Genomic DNA, 24629 nt, shown 5'->3' on the forward strand with positions numbered 1-24629 from the left:
GCCAGATTTTGCTCTGGATCACACTAATTTTCACCTTCAACCATGTGGCCAGAGGTAATCTGTTGTCACTGCTGTTAAATCTTATTTACACTTTAATTTATTTAATTGTTTCTTAGTTGTATTACATTGTTAATTTAAAGTATTAGCAAATAAGAGCTCCTGTGTATTAGTTTAAATAATTTCAGTATCTATGTCAAAAATCATGTTACGGCTTGTCAACCAAACAGACTTGTATTCTTTCTTCCACCACCCTTAATGCTTTCTCTTTTGTTCTCATTCTCACTCTAACAACTTGGGTTTTGTCAACTCCTCTTCTCCACACCTATCTTTCTACCTCTCCCTGGATATCTCACTTTCCTCTCAAAGCTGTATGCCCTCCCGCTACCACTCTCTCTGCCTCAAACACTCTGGATCTTTCTTCAACACTGTTAATATCCTGGGACCTCCCTCCTTGCCCTTGGGGTTGCTGTTGCTACTCATTCTATAGGAATTTTATAGGAATATTAGCCAAAAGTTCAAACACACTTGTACCACCTATACTTCATAACATAGAAATAAATAGGTAATTGTAATTGTGACTTGTAATTGCTTTTACACATGAGTATGAAATCTCTAGTGTGGAAATCTCTTTTGACTCAAGATGTTCTTCCCTCTGACTGATGCTACTCAGCTTGCTAAGTTCCTCCAATGGACTGTGTGTTGCTCCAGTTTATTTCTGTCACTGGTACCAAGATGCAGCGAAAAGCTTCTCTTTTATATTGTTCATACATAACAAATGATTGCACAGTGCACTGAGGCAGAACAGGATAAAGTAATAACAATGTAGAATGAAGTGTAACACTACTGAGAAAGTACAATGTAGATAGACAATAACCTGCAAGGTCCTAATGAGGTAGAGATTGTGAAGTCAACAACCCATCTTATTGTACTAGGTGATTGTTCATTTGTCTTACGACAGTGGGATGGAAGCTGTGCTTGAGACTAGTAGTATTTGGTTTCAAGCTTTTGTAAATTTTGCCTGATTGGATGAGTGGGTGGGGGGTGTTGGGGAGAAGGGAGAATGTCTGATGGGTAGGGTTTTTGGTTTGTTGGCTGGTTTATGGAGACAATGAGAAGTGTGGAAAGAGTTCATGGAAGGGAGGCTAGTTTCCATGATGTGCTGAGCCATGTTCACAACTCTACAGTTTCTTTGAATCGCATGCGGAGTAGTTGCTTTATCAAGTTGCCACCTAGATTGGGTGCTTTCTGTGATGCATCAATTAAAAATTCACAAGGGTTGACACGGACATGTCAAGTTTCTTTAGCCTTCTGAGGAAACAAAGGTGTTGGTATGCTTTCCTGGCTTGAAGGAACTAGGTAGAAGGTACCATAGTATCAGGACAGAACTATCAGGATAGGAAATTGCTCCTCCTCAGGCTGTAAGACAACTCAACTCCTTGCCACCAGCCAGGTCACATCACATGAAGCATCAGCACCAGTAGCGTTATACTGTTTGCTTTTCATCTTGTATCTTATACGCACCTTATTATTTGTGATAATATTACTTTGCGTTGTGTGTGTGAGTTATATGTGCTGTGTTATGCACCTTGGCCTGGAGGAACATTGTTTGTTTGGCAGCATACACGTGTCTGGATGAATCACAATAAATTGAACTTGAATTGGTCAGATGGCATTTGGAGTAATGTGAGCAGCTTTGGGCATTTCATCTGAAAAGGGATGTGCTGGTGTTGGAGAGGGTCCAGAGGAGGTTCACATAAATGATCCTGGAAATTAAAGGGTTAATTTAGGAGAAGTGTTTGATGGCTCTAGACTTATTCTCGCTGGAGCCTAGAAGAATGAGGGTTCCTCATTGAAACCTAATGATACAGTGGAAATGGAGAGAATGTTTCCAGTAGTGGGGAAGTCTCAGACCAGAGGGCACAGACTCAAAATAGAAGGGCATCTCTTCAGAACAAATGAGGAACTTCTTTAGCCAGAGGGTAGTGAATTCATTTCCACAGGTGCCTATGGAGACAAAGTCATTAGGTATATTTAAAGTGGAAGTTGACAGGTTCTTATTTACTAAGAGTGTCAAAAGTTACAGGGAGAAGGCAGGAGAATGGGATTGTGAGGGATAATAAAATCATCCATGATGGAATGGAGGAACAGATTCGATGGGCTGAATGGCATAATTCTGCTCCTATGTCTTACGGTTTTATATTCATGTGCTAATCTAAGAGCCTCTTGAAAACTTCTATCATATCTGCCTCCACCACCAGCCCAGCATTTCAGGCACCCTCTACTCTGCGTGTGCGTGTGTGTGGAGTTTGAGGGCCTCCATCGGTCAGAGTTGACCATCGATATTTCATCCTGGCTGTTTAGCAAGCCTGGGCAGTACAATATGGAGAACAAGCTTCCCCTCTCCATGCATCTGATGAGTCCGAACCCTTCTCCATGAGTGGCTATAGCTGCAAGGCACCGGAGGTTTGAGAAACGTCGACTATACCTCTTCCTATAGATGCTGCCTGGCCTGCTGCATTCACCAGCAATTTTTATGTGTGTTGCTTGAAATTCCAGCATCTGCAGATTTGCTAGTGTTTGCGAGGAACATGCTACCCCCGGACTCTTGATATGACCCTTTTAAAAGCCTTCCGCTTGCCATCTCTTCCTTTGCCTTAAAATAGTCACCCAGTCGACCTTTACTTTATTGTCGCCAAACAATTGATACTAGAGCATACAATCATCACAGCGATATTTGATTCTGCGCTTTCGCGCTCCCTGGATTACAAATCGATAGTAAATATTAAAAATTTAAATTATAAATCATAAATAGAGAATAGAAAATGGAAAGTAAGGTAGTGCAAAAAAAAAAACAAGAGGCAGGTCCGGATATTTGGAGGGTACGGCCTAGATCCAGGTCAGGATCCGTTCAGCAGTCTTATCACAGTTGGAAAGAAGCTGTTCCCAAATCTGATCGCACGAGTCTTCAAGCTCCTGAGCCTTCTCCCCAAGGGAAGAGGGACGAAAAGTGTGTTGGCTGGGTGGGTCATGTCCTTGATTATCCTGGCAGCACTGCTCCGACAGCTTGGGGTGTAAAGTGAGTCCAAGGACGGAAGATTGGTTTGTGTGATGTGCTGGGCTGTGTTCACGATCTTCTGCAGCTTCTTCTGGTCTTGGACAGGACAACTTCCTTTTTTTAAATTTTTTTTAAATTTTATTTTTATTTGGATAAGGAATTCACAAGTATCATGTACTTTTTTTTACATGTATAACCTTTTCCATTTTTTATATGTATAAAACTATAATTATTTATACATTCTTAAGTACACATTGAGATGATATAAAAAGAAATTAGACACTTAAATAGATAATTATGTACAGTAGAAATTCTAATCTATTAGGCTAAGTAATGGTGTTAATTGTTAAGGAAAGTAGTAATAATAGTGGATTAGTAATAGTTTCCATACATCTCTTCTGGATCACTTCTTCTGGTCCAAAATGTTGTGTGTAAGCCTATGTAACAACCATTATAGGTGTTTATATCCTAACTTGTTCATGCTTGCTTCTGCCCCCAAACATAATTATCTGATCCCTATGTACTTATTTACTTAATTTTATCATTTTTTATCCCTTACCCAAATCTTTTCCTTTACTTGTATTAATTCACTATTTTCCAAACAAAAAAAAAGACAAAAACAGTAAACATTTAGACTAGGGGTGCTTACATTAGCAATATTACTGTGTTGATGAGAAGAGCAGTACAAATCATTAGGAGATTCATCTAAAGTCTGCTCGCATTGGGGTTATATATTCAATCCATTTATTCCAGATTTGATAACATTTTTCTTTTTGAATTCTCAGGGAGTAAGTCAACTTTTCCATTTTAAATATTTCCAAGATAATTTCGTGCCAATCTTCTAATGTAGGTGGTATTGGATTTAGCCACTTTCTAGTGATTGATTTCTTACATGCTGCTAAAAGGGCCTGCAGCAACTTTGTCTTCCTTCTGTTCAAGAAACAATACATGCCCCAAATAGAGCGTCTCAAAGTTCAGAGGTATCTGGGTCCTAAATACCTTAACTAATGTTCTATGAATACCTTCCCAATATAGACTTAATTTAGGACAATCCCAGAAAATATGGAAATGATTTGCCTCCTTAGAGCCGCACTTTCTCCAACACGTCACGTTTGTATCTTTATATTTTTCCTGATATGGGATCTTAAAGTATCTTATAATATTTTTCCAACAATGTTCTCTCCAAGTCAAAGAATTAGTCGAAGACCACAGAAAGCTGCATATTTTCCCCCAAGCCTCCTCTGAAAGTACCACCCCGCTTTTTTCTCCCACTTCTCTTTAATATACAATGTGTTTACATTTTTAGCATGGGAGAGTGCATTATATAATCGAGAAACTGATTTACTAGGTATTGATCCGCAAGCTGAATTAAGAATCTTGAAAAATTCTAATTCTACTGTTGATAGGTCTGTATATCTACAACTCTGGTTAACATAATTTCGTACTTGAAGGTACCTAAAAAAAAGTCATTGTGTTCTAGGCCATGTTTGTCCTACAGGATTTGGAAACTTTGTGTAATGTTGTGAAACTCTTTTATGTATAAATGAGAGGTAGGTTGTAAGACCTTTCTTTTTCCATAATTCAAATCTTTTATCTCCTCTGTTGGGAAGGAATTCGGTATCATATGCACACCATCTGAAGAGTTTTAACATGTTATTAATTCCACATGAATTAACCACCTTCTGCCATATTTTTAATGTAAGATTTATCCAACTGTTTTTAAATTTTTCCAATTGGGCCATCAGTCCTTTGTCAGCTATTGAGGCCTGTAGAGGAAAACTGTCAACCAATCCAAATTCTATTTCCTTCCATCTAGCCTTATATTCCCTATTACACCAATATAACAGAGGGGTTATCTGTGAGGCATAAAAATAATTTCTCAGGCAAGGAAGAACCATACCTCTTCCTTCCTTCCCTAATTGTAAGGTGTTATATCGAATTCTAGGTTTCCTTCCTTGCCAAATGAAGCAGGAAATCCACTTGTCCCATTCCCTGAATTGATTATCATCCACCTCCACAGGTAAAGTACGGAAAAGATACAGTAACCGAGGAAGAATATTCATTTTTATAGTATTTATCCTTGAATTTAAACTTAAAAAGGGGTTAAGATTTCATCTATGCATATCTGCTTTTATCTCTGAGATTAATGGCCCATAATTTACCTGTGACAGCGTTGAAAGATCCTTCGGCAGGGTTATTCCTAAATATTTTAATGATTTAGCTTCCCACTTAAGATCATATGTATCCTGCAATTTTTTGGATGGTGTATAATTTAGGGACATAACCTGAGTTTTCTTTACATTTATTTTATAACCTGATATTTTCCCAAAGTCATCCAACAATATAAACAATCCTATAAATGATTTTTCTGGTTCACTGAGATAGACTAAAACATCATCTGCGAATAACGCCACTTTCTGTTCAATCCCTGCCACCTTGATACCTTTTACGATTTCGCTCTGTCTTATAGTTGGGCAAGCGGTTCAATATACAGCGCGAAAAGGAGAGGAGAAATTGGGCATCCCTGTCTAGTGCCTCTCTCTAAAATAAAGGAGTCAGAGAGGTCCCCATTTATCTTAATTCGAGCTGTAGGGCTGTCATATAGAGTCTGGATTACTTTAATAAACTTTTCTTGAAAGCCGAATCTTCCTAACACTCTGTATAGGAATGCCCAACTAACCGAATCAAAAGCTTTCTCAGCGTCTTATCCTACTACGATTGTCTCTGTCTCGTTCTTATTAACCTGTTCTAATATGTGTAGAGTTCTCCTTATGTTGTCCTGTGTTTGTCTTTGTTGAATAAATCCAGTCTGGTCTAAGTGGATTAGGCCAGGTAAGAGCTTTTCCAATCTGCGCGCTAATATAGATGTAAATAGTTCGTAATCTAAATTAAGAACACTAATTGGCCGATAATTGCCACATTCTAATTTATCTTTACCCTCTTTAGGAATAACTGAAATAATCGCTTCTCTCCAGGAAGGTGGAGTTTCTCTTCTCTGTAAGATCCAATTAAAGGTGTTAAGTAGTAATGGGGCTAATTGTGACTTCAGGGATTTGTACCACTCTGAGGTAAACCCATCTGAACCCGGGGACTTTCCAGCCTTTAACCTAGAGATGGCCACATTCAGTTCTTTGGCAGTTACTGGTTCTAATAGACTTTCATTTTGTAAATCTGTAAGTTTAGGTAGATCTAAAGAATTCAATAAACTGTCTATATAGGGTTCATTGGAGGCCCGGGGTTGGGAGTACAGCTCTCGATAATATGTCTCTTGAATTTTCCCTATTGTACTCTTCACAAGCTTTGTCTTTGGATTCTTTATTTTATGAATTGTATTGTCTGCTTGTTGTTTTCGTAACTTATATGCTAGTAAACTAGCTGATTTACCTCCTACTTCATAATTCTTTTGTCTCAGGTAAAGAAAATTTCTTTGAGTTTCCAACGTATAAATATCGTCAATTTCACTTTGCAATTTCCTAATTTCCTGTTTTAAATTTGAATTACTTTTGTTGCTATCTACAACTTGAAGTTGTTTTAGTTTTCCTTGAAGATCTGCTAATTTTTCTGTATTGATTTTTTTCATGTGAGTGGTAATGGAAATAATTTTCCCTCTCAGTACAGCTTTCAATGTATCCCATAAGATCACTGGTGATGTTTCTCCCGTGTCATTAAGGTCTAGGTATTCTTTGATTTCTCCCCTTAATCTCTCCATTACTTTCGGGTTATTGAGTATATCTGAGTTTAACCTCCATAGTGTTTTCCTCATTCTGCTTTCCAGGATTAGAGACATAGAGACTGAGCTATGATCTGACAGATCAATTGTTGCAATATTACAGTTTTTTTATCCTGAGTCTATCTGTATTAAAGATAAAGAAATAGTCTATCCTTGAATAGGCTGAATGAGGGAAAGAGTAATGTGTATAATCTTTACTAGTGGGGTGTAATTCCCTCCACACATCTATAATTCCCAACTCCTCCATCAATAAATTCATTTTCCGAGTCAGAGGTTTATTCTGAGTAACTATTCTTGAAGAATCTAATATAGGATTTAATCTAATATTAAAGTCCCCTCCACAAATTACCACCCCTTGAGAACTGACCATTAGGTCAAAAATGTGTCTATAAAATGACCATTCACTACCTGGAGGAGCATAAACATTCAGCAGTGTTATTTCTGTACCTTCTATTCTTCCTGTAATTTTTACAAATCTTCCATCTTTGTCTTTAGTCTCTGAAATATGTTCATAATTAAGAGTACTTGATATTAAAGTAGCTACCCCTCTTTTGTGGCTCAATTTATATGATGAATAAAATACATGCTTAAAGCCCATTCTTTTTAATTTTCCATGTTCAGATTGGCTCATATGTGTTTCCTGGAGGAAAGCTATTTGTGCCCTCTCTTTTTTCAATTTAGACATAATCTTATTTCTTTTAATTGGATTCAAAACCCCATTAACATTATAGGAAATTATTTTTACCAATTCAATTTGCATTTTTCTCTAGTAGAAAAAAAACACTCTCCTTTTCTAACCAAACAGTAAGCAATCCCTTCTCCACAGTAAACCAATACATATAACCACACCCTAGACATTTTTGAACGTATAACATTTGAAAATTTTTCCCGACTTCCCACAGTGAGGCGTGAGCACCGACCCACCTCAGTTCAGAGGGATAACCTCTATCTTCACCCTGTGTTAGAAGGCCCTCCGCAGTTTGAATAATCATAGAGAATTTTCTCCTATTTATGTCTCAACCATATTGCTATCATTCAAGTTATTCCGTCTAGTTTATTTTCAGATACCAGCTTTCATTTTACCCTTAAGTCCGAATTGCTCTTTTCAGTCATTTCTCTTATTTAGTCTGTATTCTCTGTACATTCGCGTCTGAATATTTGCAGCTTTTCCTTGTAGTTTGACACTCTGGTTCGTGTGGAGCGTCCTCGCCCCACTAACTGTCACGACTTCTGACGAATCCTCTCCAGTAGCGACTCCGGTTGGGTGATTAATAGGTAGTCCCCGGTCCACCAGGTCCAACGTTGCCTCCTCCACCGTAGCGTAAGTTTTTGTCCCTTCATCGTAAAAGACTTTCAGCCGAGCTGGATACAGGGTCTGAAATCTGATGTTGTTTTCCTTCAGGACCCCCCGTGTTTCCGCATATTCCTTCCGTCTGACAAGAATCCCCGGTGCGTAATCGTGGTCTAAACTGATTTTACAGTTGCTCCACATGAAAACTTTCTTTTGCCATGCCCATTTAAGCACCTCTTCCTTTGTTCTGTAACTGAGAAATCTGACCAGAATTGATCTGGGCTGGGCGCCTGCCGGAGGCTGTGGTGCCAACGCACGGTGAGCCCTTTCTATCTGTAGGTCTTTTGCGGCCGGTATATCAAGGTTCTCTCTAAGCAGCTTCTCCACGAAGGGAATCATCAATCCGGGTTTACCCTCAGTTCCTTCGGGAACTCCGTAAATCCTCACATTTTCCCTTCTTGAGCGGCCTTCTTGATCTATTAGTTTCCACTGGAGCTGCTCTTGTAGCTTTAGCATTTCTGCTATCACTTCCTCGGCGTTTTGTAGCTTCTCTTCATTTCCAACAATCCTCGCTTCGGCTTCATCTATCCTCGAGTTAGTTTTTACCATTTCTCCTTTAATATCCTCCAGCTGTTTGTTGAATTCTTGTCTGAACTCGCGAATCTCTTCGAGAATCAAAGACAGAGTCACCGATTCCTGCTCATTATCTCCGTCCTGGCTTGCCGTGGGGGAGCTAGGCCCGTCGCCTTGCTGCGTCTCTTTATGTTTATCAGCCTTCGGAGCAGACTTTTTAATCTTGTTCTTAGACATCATCCTTGCCCCTTTTATTAATATATTTATACAATATTAAGTATTCGTCTAAATTCGATTTTCGGGCAGTTTACCTTCTTTTTGGCCAAGAGACCTTTTCCTTACGCTGCCATTCCCTTGATGACCCCCAACTCCTATCAGACAGGACAACTTCCATACCAGGTTGTGATGCACCCTAGAAGAATGCTTTCTATGGCGCATCTATAAAAATTGACCTCAGACCTCAGCTAGATCCTTCCTAATTCTCTCAAAATTGGCCTGGCTCAAGTTCAGGACCTTAACCTGCAGAGCTGTTCTTTTTCCAAAACTATATTGAAACTAACAGAATTGTGATCACTGGACCCAAAATGCTTTCCATCTGCCATTTCAGTTACTTGGCCAGCTTCTTTCCCTAACAGGAGGTTCAGTATTGCTCATTTTAAGCAGGTTCCTCTATAAGGAGGAGACCGTCTTGGATACACCATACAAATTCTGTTCCATCTAGGTCCTTTACCCTTTGGGTGGCCCAGTCAATACCAGGAAAATTGAAATCCCCAAGTAGCACTACCCTCCTCTTCTCACATACGTGCAATTTAGGACATAGAACACCACAGCCTAGTACAGGACCTTAGGCCCACGATGTTGTACTGACCTTTTAAACTACTGTAAAATTAATCTAACCCTTCCCTCCTACATAGCCCTTCATTTTTCCTATCATCCATGTGCTTACCTTAAGAGCAATGTTCTCTCTAATCTGTAATGACCAGTGTGCGCAAAAATCTTGTGCTGTGCAATTTTTTGCCCAGTGACAATATGTGTGCACTGAATTTTATATATGGAAATATAGAAAGCCTACAGCACAATACAGGCCCTTTGCCCCACAAAGCTGTGCCGAACATGTCCTGACCTTAGAAATACCTAGGCTTACCCATAGTCCTCTATTTTTCTAAGCTCCATGTATCTATCCTGGAGTCTCTTAAAAGACCCTATCATTTCCGCCACCACTACTGCCGCCAGCAGTCCATTCCACGCACTCTCTGCATAAAAAAACTTACCCCTGACATCTCCTCTTAGAAGCACCTTAAGGCTATGCCCTCTCGTGCTAGCCATTTCAGCCCTGGGAAAAAGCCTCTGACTATCCACACGGTCAATGCCTCTCATTATCTTGTACACCTCTGTCAGGTCACCTCTCATCCTCTATCACTCCAAGGAGAAAAGGCGGCATTCACTCAACCTATTCTCATAAGGCCTGCTCCCCAATCCAGGCAACATCTTTGTAAATCTCCTCTGCACCCTTTCGTTGGTTTCCACATCCTTCCTGTAGTGAGGTGACCAGAATTGAGCACAGTACTCCAAGTGGGGTCTGACCAGGGTCCGATAGAGCTGCAACATTACCTCTCGGCTCTTAAACTCAATCCCACGGTTGATGAAGTGCAATGCACCGTATGCCTTCTTAACCCCAGAGTCAACCTGTGCAGCAGCTTTGAGTGTCCTATGGACTAGGACCACAAGATCCCTCTGAACCTCCACACTGCCAAGAGTCTTACCATTAATACTATATTATGCCATCATATTTGACCTACCAAAATGAACCACTTCACACTTACCTGGGTTGAACTCCATCTGCCACTTCTCAGCCCAGTTTTGCATCCTATCAATGTCCCGCTGTAACCTCTGACACCCCTCTACACTATCCGCAACACCTCCAGCCTTTGTGTCATCAGCAAACTTACTAACTCATCCCTCCACTTCCTCATCCAAGTCATTTATAAAAATCACAAATCCCAGAACAGATTTCTGAGGCACACCACTGGTCACCGAGCTCCATGCAGAAAATGACCCATCTACAACTACTCTTTGCCTTCTGTGGGCAAGCCAGTTCTTGATCCACAAGGCAATGTCCCCTTGGATCTCATGCCTCCTTACTTTCTCAATAAGCCTTGCATGGTGTACCTTGTCAAATGTCTTGCTGAAATCCATATACACTACATCTATGGCTCTACCTTCATCAATGTGTTTAGTCGCATCCTCAAAAAATTCAATCAGGCTGGTAAGGCACGACTCGCCTTTGACAAAGCCATGCTGACTATTCCTAATCATATTATGCCTCTACAAATGTTCATAAATCCTGCCTCTCAGGATCTTCTCCATTAACTTACCAACCACTGAAGTAAGACTCACTGGCCTATAATTTCCTGGGCTATCTCTACTCCCTTTCTTGAATAAGGGAACAACATCTGCAACCCTCCAATCCTTCGGAACCTTTCCCGCCCTCATTGATGCAAAGATCATCGCCAGAGGCTCAGTAATCTCTTCCCTCGCTTCCCACAGTAGCTTGGGGTACATCCTGTCTGGTCCCGGTGACTTATCCAACTTGATACTTTCCAAAAGCTCCAGCACATCCTCTTCCTTAATATCTACCTGCTCAAGCTTTTCAGTCCACTGCAAGTCATCCCTACAATCGCCAAGATCCTTTTCCGTAGTGAATACTGAAGCCAAGTATTCATTAAGTACCTCTGCTTTCTCCTCGGGTCCCATGCACACTTTTCCACTGTCACACTTGATTAGTCCTATTCTCTCAGGTCTTATCCTCTTGCTCTTCACATACTTGCAGAATGCCTTGGGGTTTTCCTGTCCACCAAGGCCTTCTTATTGTCCCTTCTGGCTCTCCTAATTTTATTCTTAAACTCCTTCCTGCTAGCCTTATAATCTTCTTGATCTCTATCTATTTACTACTAAAGCTCTCATGCTCTGTCTGTGACCGCCAATTAGCGCAAACACTGCATTACAGCGGCACTTTTTTTGGCTAAGTCGAATTAAAATACTCTAACTTACAGAATGCAGGCAAAGTTCAGGGTTATATATTCGTATAAAATTGCTCACTCACCAAAAATCAACAGGCTGCCTTTCACCTGAGACCTGATTAGCCATCATGGAAATCAGGACGCTACAACCCAACGCATGCGCACGGCCAGCCTCAGTGGTGCCTCACGATGCTCACAGACCCGCTTCCACCTTCCGTGGAGACCGTGACGCCACAGCCCGATGCATGCGCACGGCCAGACTCAGCATCTTGGAGGCTTTGGTGTTACTGCTTCCTAGCTTCTATCAAGCATTAGGGTAAAAATATAAGGATTGCCTAATTATGCCGCATGGAAAGGGAAGGGGGACATTATGGTCAAGAGATGACGCCAAACGTCGTTGGGAAGTGGCAAGGAGAGGGAGAGAACAACAATCGGATGAGGCCAGGGCTGCACGACTCCAGGATCAAAGAGTCAGGACAAAAAAGATGAGAGAAGGCGAGACAGAGGAGGACAGGCATGCATGTCTCCAAAATGACAACAATAGGCACAGACGAAGGAGAGAACAAGAATCCAATCAGGCCAGGGCCACACAACTCCAGGATCAGAGAGAAAGAACAAATGGTAGAAGAGATGAAGAGACGAAGGATGAAAGGGCTGCGCGTCTTCAGAATGACAAAAACAGGCAGAGAAGGAGGAGAGAGGTAGAGACGGAGGAGAGAAGGAAAGATCAACTCGAGAATATGCGGCACAGTAATTATTGCGAGGGTTGCTGAAGACGGCCATGGCCGCTTTCGACAGTACCTCGACAGAAAGAGTAAGGTAAAATGCACGACTCAGATGCCGTCACATTTCTGCTGATGTTGGTTCGATGACCAGAGTATGCCCTCACTGTCGTGCCTTCCTGTTCACTGGAGAAACCACACATTTCTGCTGTATGAAAGGAAAGGTCAGGATAGGCAATTTGCAGCCTCTACCTAATTTGTACAGCAATGATGAACTTATTGCTGTACAAACGAGTTCAGGAAGAACATCAGACAATACAGTTGCTTCTTCCAAATGACATCCTTTGGTGCCAAAGAAGTCATTCCAACTAGGAATCGATGGAATCCTTCTGTGATTATTCAAGGCCAAATCTATCATTACATCGGACATTTAATTCCAGACCCGACCCAGCAAGCCCGATTCCTTCAAATTTACTTCATGGGATATTTAATGTTCATTCTGGTCACATATTTGTCTTGCTATGCATCTTTCTTCTTTAATAAGCTGTTTTTCTTCTTTAATTTCTAAATCAAAGACATAGCAATAGCATTCAGGAAAATTTGAATGTTCATTCTGGTCACATCAGACTGCACTACCCTTCTCTCAAAGGGTGCCCCAATGGGTCACCCCATTGCCTAGTTATTACCTAGTTTTTTTGAACCTTTCGTAAGCACTTCTTTTCTTCTTGATGAGACTTACAACAGCCTTTGTACACCATAGTTCCTGTACCCTACCATCCTTTCCCTGTCTCATTGGAACATACCTGTGCAGAACCCCACGCAAATATCCCCTGAATATTTGCCACATTTCTTCCGTACATTTCCCTAAGAACATCTGTTTCCAATTTATGCTTCATAGTTCCTACCTGATAGCCTCATATTTCCCCTTACTTCAATTAAACATTTCCCTAACTTGTCCATTTCTATCCCTCTCCAATGAGATAGAATTGTGTAAGGGAGATAGAATTGTGATCACTATCTCCAAAATGCTCTCCCACTAAGAGACCTGACACCTGACCAGGTTCATTTCCCAATACCTTATCAAGTACAGCCTCCCCTCTTGGAGGTTTATCTACATATTGTGTCAAGAAACCTTCTTGAATACACCTAACAAACTCCACCTCATCTAATCCCCTCATTCTAGGGAGATGCCAATCAATATTTGGGAAATTAAAATCTCCTACCACAGCAACCCTGTTATTATTATACCTTTGCAGAATCTATCTCCCTATCTGCTCCTCGATGTCCCTGTTATTATTAGGTGGTCTATAATAAAACACTCAGTATTGACCCCTTCCTATTCCGAACTTCTACCCACAGAGACTCCGTAGACAACCCCTCCATGACTTCCCCCTTTTCTGCAGCCGTGATGCGCTCTCTGATCAACAGTGCCATATCCCGACCTCTTTTGCCTCCCTCCCTTCCCTTCTGAAACATCTAAAGTGTGGCACTTGATCTAGCTATTCCTGCCCCTGCACCATCCAGGTCTCTGTAATGGCTACAACATCATAGCTCTAAGTGCTGATCTATGCTCTAAGCTCATGCGCTTTATTCATAATACTCCTCGCATTAAAATAGACACATCTCAGACCATCGGTCTGAGCTCATCTCTTCTCTATCACCTGCCTATCCTCCCTTTCGCACTGTCTCCCAGCTTTCTCTATTTGTGAGCCAACCTCCCTTTTCTCCGTCACTTCAGTTCGGTTCCCACCCCCCCCAGCAATTCTAGTTTAAACTCTCCCCAGTAGCCTTAGCAAACCTCCCCATCAGGATGTTGGTCCCCCGGGATTCAAGTGCAACCCATCCTTTTTGTACAGGTCACACCTGCCCCCTGCTCCAATCCCTCAGCCACACATTTATCCTCCATCTCATTCAATTCCTATACGTATTGTCACGTGGCACAGGCAGTGATCCCGAGATGACTACCTTTGTGGTCCTGCTTCTCAACTTTCTTCCTAACTCCCTGTAGTCTGCTTTCAGACCTCCTGCCTTTTCCTACCTATGGCGGTACTAATATGTACCACGACCTTTGGCTGTTCTCCTTCCCACTTCAAGATACTGTGGACGCGATCAGAAAAATCTCGGACCCTGGCACCTGGAAGGCAAACTACCATCCGTGTTTCTTTCCTGCGTCCACAGAATCGCCTGTCTGTCCCACTGAACTATAGAGTCCCCTATCACTGCTGCCATCCTCTTCTTTTCCCTACCCTTCTGAACCACAGGGCCAGACTTTGTGCCAGAGGTGCGACCACTGTTGCTTCCCCCAGGTAGATCATTCCCCCCCCCCAACAGTACTCAAAACAGGAGTACTTCTTGTTAAGGGAGACAGCCACTGGGGTACTTTCTAGCATCTGCCTCTTGCCCTTCCTTCTCCTGACTGTTAACCCACTTAACTGTCTCCCCAGGCCCCGGAGTGACCACCTGCCTATAGCTCCTCTCTATCACCTCCTCACTCTCCCTGACCAGACTAAGGTCATCGAGCTGCATCTCCAGTTCTCTAACACGGTCCCTAAGAAGCTGCAGCTCGATGCACTTGGTGCAGATGTGGCCGTCCAGGAGGCTGAGAGTCTCCAGGACCTCCCACACCTGACGCTGAGCACAGAAAACCAGCCTCACACACGTACTTTCTGTCTGTATTCTACACAGATAACCTACCTCGCCTCGACCCTTTATTGCTGAAGCCCCGTTGAGCCAAAGCCTTCCTACTCTGTCTCCCTCTACTCTGATGCCTGCTGTATAAATCTGTCTTCTTTCTAAGCTCTTCTTGCTGTTCTCACTGGCTGACCTCTACGCTTTGTGCAGTCGTGCCCCGTTCAAATCGCTGAAGAAATAGGGGTATTCATTTCAAGTGTTAGCAAAACACTGTCAATAAGAACTTAAGAGCTTTTTGCACACTGTTCATATGTGAGTTGCTTGCTAAATGACACTTTAAAAATTTAAGTTTCCAAATATCTCACCATTTGCAAATTCGACAAAGAATTTTGTGCACAGTTTAAATTCCTTTGTGTGTTAGTAGCAAAAGATGTGTGTACGTGCATATGTGCACGCCTTAGAGAGAACATTGCTTAAGAGTTTCTTAAATGCTCTTAACACTTATAACACTTGGCAGGGTGTTCCACGCACTCACCACTCTCTGCGTAAAGAATTTGACTCTGACAATTATATTTTCCAACAACTTATCTTACAATTATGCCCTTTGTATTAGCCATTTCAGTCCTGGGGAAAAAGTCTCTAGCTGTCCACTCTATATATGCCTCTTATCATCTTTTACACCTTTGTCTCGTCATCTCTCATTCTCCTTTGCTCCAAAGAAAAGCCCTAGCTTGCTCAAGTTTATTTCCCCTCTAGTCCAGGCAGCATCTTAGTAATTCCGCTCTCTAAAGCATCCGCATCCTTCCTCTCAATTTCTTGACGCATCTGCACCTGAAGTTCCCACAGACTATTTGGGGGCAGCCCCAGTATAGCACTACCAAGATTACCATCTCTTCTGTATTTCTAAGTTCTACCCTAATGGCCTTGTTACATGATCCTTCTAGAATATCTTCTCTAAACACTGCTTATATGTCCTCCCTTATCAAAAAAAGCAACACCTCATCCACTTTTATCTGTTCCTCCGTCACACCTAAAGGAATATTGAGCTGCCAGTCTTGCCCTTCTCTTAGCTTTGTTTCAGTTATGGACACAATATCCTATTCAATAGAGGCAATCGATGCCCAGTTTACCTGTAAGCTCTGTGCATTGAAATAGGACCACTGTTTAAATTGTATCTATCTGCCCTTTTACTATAAGCATGCTATCATAATTGCTAGGCTCACACTCTTTGGTTGCCGCACGTGCCCCTGTCTTCTTACTGACTTGGTTATCTTGAGTTGGAACCCCTTGTCAATCAGGATTAAAGCCTCTGATGGTGAAATTGCTGCATTTTCCTTTTACTTCAGTATTACTTATTCAAACATGGTGGATTGTCAACTGTGGTTTGAGTGTAAAACTTGTAATTCATTTTGCCATTTCCTGTTAACTCTACTTCTGTAAGTACTGATGATGCAAAGTTTATAATGAGTGCTGTGTATGATTTTCAGATCTGGTGGCAGTTCTGTGCCCAAAAGGCCCATTGCGCATTCTCGTGGAAACTGCCCAAGAAAGAAATGAGCCAATATTTCCAGCTCTGATCTATTCCTGTAAGTAGAGTTCTTTATGTTTGGTTCCTTAGCTGAAAGTCTCAGTACACCTGTTTAACTCTCCTATTTGGCCTCCTGTAGCAACGATGGTATGGCTGGTTAACATGGCAGATGTTGATCCAGAGGCCAAGATAGACCCATCTAATGATTCTGGTTCTGAAGCTCACAGTGAGTATAGTTTATATGTTAAACTTTATACAGAACATTGAATTAAAATGGAGTAAAAGTATATAAAGCACTCAACTGGACTCCCCATGTAAATATTGTGACTGCTAGATGGGTTAAGGTGCAGTGTGTGACCAACCTGATGCCCCAAGGCCTTCCATCTTCCATTAGGCACAAGTCAGGATTGTGATGGAATAATCTTCACTAGCCTGTACTGCTCTAAGAAATCTCAAGAAGCCAGACACCATCCAGGATACAGCAGCCCATTTTGATTGGCACCCCATCCATCACCCAAAATGTTCATTCCCTGCACCCTAGTGCACTGTGACTATAGTGGTGTTCTTTCTGCAAAATGCACCCACTTCAACAGAACCTCTTGAAGTCACTGCCTCCCCTTATTGAGGGGAGCACCATTAACTGTTACAGGACCAGTGCTACGTCCATTGTTTGTCATCTATACCAGCAATCTAGATGATAATGTAAACTGGATCTGCAAATTTGCAGATGACCCCAAGACTGTGGGCATTGTGGACAGTGAGGAAAGCTATCAAAGCCTGCAGCAGGATCTGTACTGGCTGGAAGGATGGTCTGAAATATGGCAGATGGAATTTAATGCAGATACTGCAAGTGTGATGTGTTGCACTTTGGGAGGACAAAGCAGGGTAGGATGTACACAATATCATTGAGGAGGGCCATAGAATAGAGAGATCTGGGAATACAGATCCATAATTCCCTGAAAGTGGCATCAAAGCTAGATAGGATCCTAAAGAGCGGTTCTGACACATTGACCTTCATAAATCAAAGTATTGCGTACAAGAGTTGAAAAGTTGTATTGAAGTTGTATAATATATCGGTGAGGCCTAATTTGGAGTATTGTGTGCAGTTCGGATCATCAACCTACAGGAAAGATGGCAATCAGATTGAAAGAACACAGAGAAAACTTACAAGGATGTTGCCAGGACTTGAGTTATATGGAAAGGTTGAATTGATTAGGACTTTACTCACTGCTGCATAGGAGAATAAGAGCAGATTTGATAGACATCTACAAAATTATGAGTATAGATGAGATAAATGCAAATGGGCTTTATCCACTGAAGTTGGGTGAGATTAGAACTAGAGGTCATGGGTTAAGGGTGAAGGATGAAATATTTAAGGAGAACCTGAGGGGAAACTTATACTGTCACTCACAACACACTGGAGGAAGTCAGCAGGTCAGGCAGCATCCGTGGAAATGATCAGTCAACATTTCGGGCTGGAACCCTTCGTCGGGACTGAAGAGGGAAGGGGCAGAGACCCTATAAAGAAGGTGGGGGAGGGTGGGAAGGAGAAGGCTGGAAGGTTCCAGATGAAAAACTAGTAAGGGGAAAGATAAAGGGGTGGGGGAGGGGAAGCGGGGGGCGGGACAGGCAGGAAAGGTGAAGAAGGAATAGGGGGAAGCACAATGAGTAGTAGAAGGAGGCGGAACCATGAGGGAGGTGATAGGCAGCTGGGGGAGGGGGCAGTGTGAAAATGGGATAGGGGAAGGGAATTACTGGAAGTTGGAGAATTCAGTGTTCATACCCAGGAGCTGGAGACTACCCAGACGGTATATGAGGTATTGCTCCTCCAACCTGAGTTTAGCCTCATCATGGCAGTAGAGGAGGCCATGTATGGACATATCTGAATGGGAATGTGAAGCAGAGTTGGAGTGGGTGGCTACTGGGAGATGCTGTCTGTTGTGGCGGACGGAGCGGAGGTGCTCGACGAAGCAGTCCCCCAATCTGCGTTGGGTTTCACCGATGTAGAGGAGGCCGCACCGGGAACACCGGATGCAACAGATGACCCCAACAGACTCACAAGTGAAGTGTTGCCTCACCTGGAAGGACTGTTTGGGGTCCTGAATGGTTGCAAGAGAGGAGGTGTAGGGACAGGTGTAGTACTTGCGCTTACAGGGATAAGTGCCGCGTGGGAGATCTGTGGGGAGGGACGTGTGGTCCAGGGAGTCGCAGAGAGAACGAACCCTGCGGAAAGGAGGATGGAGTGAGGGCCGAAGTGCAGGAAATGGAGGGTGAGGGCATCATTGATGACGGCAGAAGGGAAACCACGATCCTTAAAGAAAGAGGACATTTGAGATGTCCTGGAATGAAAAGCCTCATCCTGGGAGCAGATGCAGTGGAGACGGAGGAACTGGGAATAGGGAATAGCATATTTGCATGTGGCAGGGTGGGAAGAGATATGGTCGAGGTAGTTATGAGAGTCAGTGGGCTTATAGAAGATGTCAGTGGATAGTCTGTCTCCAGAGATGGAGACCGAGAGATCGAGAAAGAGGAGAGAAGTGTCTGAGATAGACCAAGTGAATTTGAGGGCTGGGTGGAAGTTAGAAGCAAAGTCAATGAAATTGACGAGCTCAGCATGGGTGCAGGAAGCAGCACCAATGTAGTCGTCAATGTAGCGAAGGAAAAGTTGGGGAGCAGTACCAGTATAGGTTTGGAGCATAGACTGTTCCACATAACCAATGTAGAGGCAGGCATAGCTGGGGCCCATGCGAGTGCCCATATCGACTTTGCTTCTAACTTCCACCCAGCCCTCAAATTCACTTGGTCTATCTTGGACATTTCTCTCCCCTTTCTCGATCTCTCGGTCTCCATCTCTGGAGACAGACTGTCCACTGACATCTTCTATAAGCCCACTGACTCTGATAACTACCTCGACTATACCTCTTCTCACCCTGCCACATGCAAAAATGCTATTCCCTATTCCCAGTTCCTCCGTCTCCGCCGCATCTGCTCCCAGGATGAGGCTTTCCGTTCCAGGACATCTCAAATATCCTCTTTCTTTAAGGATCATGGTTTCCCTTCTGCCGTCATCAATGATGCCCTCACCCGCATCTCCTCCATTTCCTGCACTTCGGCCCTCACCCCATCCTCCCGTCACCACAACAGGGACAGAGTTCCCCTTGTCCTTCACCTACCACCCCACCAGCCTCCGGATCCAGCACATTATCCTCCGCAACTTCCGCCACCTTCAACAGGACCCCACCACTAAGCACATCTTTCCCTCTCTACCCCTCTCCGCTTTCCGCAGGGATCATTCCCTCCCCGACTCCCTGGTCCACACGTCCCTCCCCATGGATCTCTCACCCGGCACTTATCCCTGTAAGCGTAAGTGCTACACCTGTCCCTACACCTCCTCTCTTGCCACCATTCCGGGCCCCAAACAGTCCTTCCAGGTGAGGCAACACTTCACTTGTGATACACATCAAAGTTGCTGGTGAACGCAGCAGGCCAGGCAGCATCTGTAGGAAGAGGTGCAGTCGACGTTTCAGGCCGAGACCTGACGAAGGGTCTCGGCCTGAAACGTCGACTGCACCTCTTCCTACAGATGCTGCCTGGCCTGCTGCGTTCACCAGCAACTTTGATGTGTGTTGCTTGAATTTCCAGCATCTGCAGAATTCCTGTTGTTTGCGTTTAACTTCACTTGTGAGTCTGTTGGGGTCATCTATTGCATCCAGTGTTCCCGGTGCAGCCTCCTCTACATCGGTGAGACCCGACGCAGATTGGGGGACCGCTTCGTCGAGCACCTCTGCTCCGTCCGCCACAACAGACAAGATCTCCCGGTTGCCACCCACTTCAACTCTGCTTCACATTCCCATTCGGATATGTCCATACATGGCCTCCTCTACTGCTGTGATAAGGCCAAACTCAGGTTGGAGGAGCAACACTTCATATACCGTCTGGGTAGTCTCCAGCCCCTTGGTATGAACATAGAATTCTCCAACTTCCAGTAATTCCCTCCCCCTCCCTTCCCCTATCCCAGTTTCACTCTGCCCCCTCCCCCAGCTGCCGACTACCTCTCTCATGGTTCCGCCTCCTTCTACTACCCATTGTGCTTTCCCCTATTCCTTCTTCACCTTTCCTAGCAGCATTCTCCTTCTCACCCACCCCCCCCACCTTCTTTAAAGGGCCTCTGCCCCTTCCCTTTCCAGTCCTGACGAAGGATTCCGGCCGGAAACGTTGACTGATCGTTTCCACAGATGCTGCCCAACCTGCTGAGTTCCTCCAGCGTGTTGTGAGTGTTGCTTTGACCCCAGCATCTGCAGAGTGTTTTGTGTTACACTCAGAGGGTGGTGAGAATGTGGAATGAGCTGCAGAAGGTAATGGTGAATGTGGGTTTGATTTCAACATTTTAGAGAAATTTAGATAGTGCATGAATGGGAAGGGTATGAAGGGCTATGTGCGGGTTGAGGTGTGGGTTGATGACACTGGGCAGGCACTAGATGGGCCAAAAGCGCCTGTTTCTGTGCTCGTGTTCCATGAGAGTGAAGAATGTAATCATTCGATTGTACAACAGAGAAGGTCATGTTTTTGCTAGCTTCTTTGAAGAGCCAGCTGTTTAGTCACACTCCCTGGATCTCTTTCCAAACTTCTGCATGTTTTCCTTCTTGATAATTTACCCACCTGCTTCCAGTGTGTTCTAGATCACCACAACTCACAGTTATATGCGATATTAGTTACATGGAAATATAATGGAGTGAGGTGTGCTCTGAGAGGCAGCAGAGAAGGAAACAGATGAAATATGAATATTAAGTTCTCTCTTCTGCTCCTTTTACCAAGTCTGTTGTTTTGAAATTAAAAGGAGTATGCTCATTGCTCATCCAAGCACACACAGATAACTGGTAATAATTTTGCTTCTTTCCATTAACTTCATCTAGAACTTGAGCTAAATCAGGCTTGTCCTGATAATAGTGCAATGGATGCAGATGATGGAGGCTTCAGCCGGGAGTGGACAGAGACCAGAGAGGCCAGGTTGGGTCCTATGGAATCAACTCAGGAAAGTCGTGCCACCGTGCAGGCATTGCCGAGCCCTCCAGTGGTAACAGAAGATCCGGAGGAGAGTAAGTAACCACATCATTGGAAGGAGTAGATCATTATACTCCACCCGTCAGTCTTCCTGATCCAGCAAGTCAATCTTTTCATATAGCTCACTCCCTCTGTCTCCATAACCAGCAATGACACAGATATCAGTGTTTCTCCAATTCTGACCCTGTGAACATCATACTGCTCACACATATCAACGTTACCAGGGTATCAAAGAGTGGCTACAAGGATAGTTGAGACTAATTGAATAGGTGTGTTTAAGAGCAAGTTAGAAAGGGGAGAAAGAAGAAAAAGAAGTTGACTTATGACCACAGGCAGGCAGCTCATTTCTAAGCTGTAGATTTGTCTCATGGAGTCATGATCACAGAAGTGGGCATATCAGTTTTAGTCTTGGTTTGTCTTGTGTTTGTTTTGTGCATGCATTTCTAAATGTGTTGGGCAGGTGGCCAAGTGGTTAAGGCATTTGTCTAGTTACCTCAAGGTTGCTAGTTCGAGCCTCAGCTGTGGCAGCGTGTTTGTGCCCTTGAGCAAGGCACTTAATCACACATTGCTCTAGTCTGTGCGAGGAGTGGCGCCCCACACAGACTTCCAATCTGCGCCTTGTAAGGCATGAAAATGCCCGACGCAGGCCTCTCATGGTCTGAGTTGACATTCCCCTCCCCATTTCTAAATGACAATAAATAAGGGCTGAGTGTCCTCGTAATCTAATCAGCCCACCAATTGCACACTGGCCCTTGCATACCAGTTCTTCACTGCAAAATAAGGTTGATGATCTCAGAGCAAGGCTGCTGTATCAGAGGCAGATGAGGCTGATCTCAATTGTTTGTTACATTGAGAATTGGTTAACAGTGAACACAGCTATCCGATTAGAAGGTTTTATGATTTTCAGAATGGATCGAACCTCGAATTCTGGTAAGGAGAAAGATGGCGGCATGTGCTTTTTCGTCAATTCTCATTGGTGTATGGACTTGTTCCCCTGACTTGGAACAGCTAATAATTAAATGTAGACCATTCTATTTGCATCGGGAGTTCTTATCTTTAATCCTGACCGCAGATTATATACCACCAGTGGCCAGTTATAAGCAAACACTCACAAAACTGCACAATGGTGTCTGCAGGCAAGAAACAGCCCATCCTGATGCATTTCAAATTATAATTGGCGACTTCAACTGGGCCTGTTTGAAGAAAATTCTACCAGCATGTAACCTGTTGCATCAGAGGTCCCAACACACTGGACCACTGCTACACTACAAAAAAGGAATGCCAATCAATCCTGCCTGAGATTGCAATTTGGCTCTACTCCTGCTTCCTCCATACAGTCAGAGCCTAAAGAGCAAGGCTTCAGAGGTCAAGACAACCAAGAGGTGGTTGCAGGAGGCTGAGAAACAGTTACAGGATTGCCTTGAGTCAGTGGTCTGGGCCGTGTTCAGCAACTCATCTGAGGACCTGAATGACTACACCGGGGTGATTACAGACTTTATTAGAACATCCGGACTAGACTGAAATCAACGAGGGATGCTTGACAGCTGTGGCAGGGTTTGAATGCCAAAACCTCCTACAAAGCTAAATCTTACGACTTAGGGGACAGCAGAGCTTCACTTCCAGATGAGCTCAATGCCTTCTATGCTTGCTTTGATCTTGGAAGTTTCAGGTGTCAGGGGTCATGGAGTGTGTGAAGTTACTATAACTGGAGAGAAGGTTCTTGGGGAAACTGAATGATCTAAATCCCCTGGACCAGATGGTGTATTTTCCCTTGAGGAAACCATACTGACTACAACCTTTTTTATCAAGTGCCTCCAAATACCCTCAAACCTCAATCTTAACAATCGACTCCAACATCTTCCCAACTACTAAGGTCAGACTAACTGGCCTATAGTTTTCTTTCTTCTGCCTCTCTTCTTGAAGAGCGGAGTGACATTTGCAATTTTCCGGTCTTCTGGAACCATTCCAGAACCCAGTACTCCTTGAAAAATCATTACTAATGCCATCACAATCTCTTTAGCCACCTCTTTCAGAACCATGGAAAACCTGTTGGAATTCTTTGAAGAAATAACAAGCAGGATAGACAAAGCAAATGGATTCTAGGATTGAATGGCTTGCCATATGAAGAGCGTTTGATGGCTCTGGGCCTGTATTCACTAGAATTCAGAAGAATGAGGGGTGACCTAATTGAAACCTATCTAATGGTGAAAGCCCTTGATAGAGTGGATGTGGAGAGGATGTTTGAGACATAGCCTCAGAATAGTGGGGTATCCTTTTAGAATGGAGATGAGGAAGAATTTATTCAGCCAGAGTAGTGAATCTGTGGAATTCTTTGCCACTGGCAGCTGTGGAAGCCACATCTTTATGTATATTTAAGGCAGAGGTTGATGGATTCTTGATTGGTCAGGGTGTGAAGGGATACAAGAACGCAGGAGATTGGGGCTGAGAGGAAAATTGGATCAGCCATGATGAAATGGTGGAGCAGACTTGATGGGCCGAATGGCCTAATTCTCCTATATCTTGTTTACTTACACGTAAGACTTCTGCACAGTACTGTAGTTTTCATGTGGTACAGTGTGCAAGAAAGCTGTTGCATTGAGCTATTCTGATCAGTATATGTGGAGTTTACAATTCTTTTAATTTTGATGAAAACATTAAAGTAGGGGTCTTACAATTAAATGTTTACCATGCTGTTAGTTAATGCTGATCAGTTTTCTCCTTTCACTCTCATTTTCCCATTTTTACTCACATGGCGTCAATGTTGCTGTCAATTTTTTTCCCGTTCCAGGAGGTGTGAAGCTTGGTTTAGGTGACTTCATATTCTACAGTGTTCTTGTTGGCAAAGCATCAGCAGCAGCAAGTGGAGACTGGAACACAACCCTGGCCTGTTTTGTGGCAATATTAATTGTGAGTATGTTGCAGGCTGTTGCTGTATTGTAAATCTTATCATATGTAGAGTATAAAGTGGGTATGATTACAGGAGAGGGATCTCATTGAGCTACTTCACTATCTTGCCTG

At 43.3% G+C, this 24629-nt stretch overlaps 1 protein-coding gene across 4 annotated transcripts in view; it reads left to right on the forward strand.

Annotated features, from left to right (window-relative positions):
- Positions 1 to 24629, forward strand: part of LOC134349770 (presenilin-1-like) — a 137599-nt gene that overhangs the window by 109074 nt on the left and 3896 nt on the right. For all 4 annotated transcript variants that reach the window (XM_063054641.1, XM_063054632.1, XM_063054622.1 and 1 more), the window contains 4 exons: positions 16510 to 16608; positions 16690 to 16776; positions 21464 to 21646; positions 24400 to 24518. In XM_063054641.1, the coding sequence (XP_062910711.1) occupies positions 16510 to 16608; positions 16690 to 16776; positions 21464 to 21646; positions 24400 to 24518 (488 nt within the window). The remainder of the gene's footprint in view (positions 1 to 16509; positions 16609 to 16689; positions 16777 to 21463; positions 21647 to 24399; positions 24519 to 24629) is intronic.

This window comes from Mobula hypostoma, chromosome 1 (assembly GCF_963921235.1).
Source record: "Mobula hypostoma chromosome 1, sMobHyp1.1, whole genome shotgun sequence".
In the NCBI taxonomy this organism is placed as follows: domain Eukaryota; kingdom Metazoa; phylum Chordata; class Chondrichthyes; order Myliobatiformes; family Myliobatidae; genus Mobula; species Mobula hypostoma.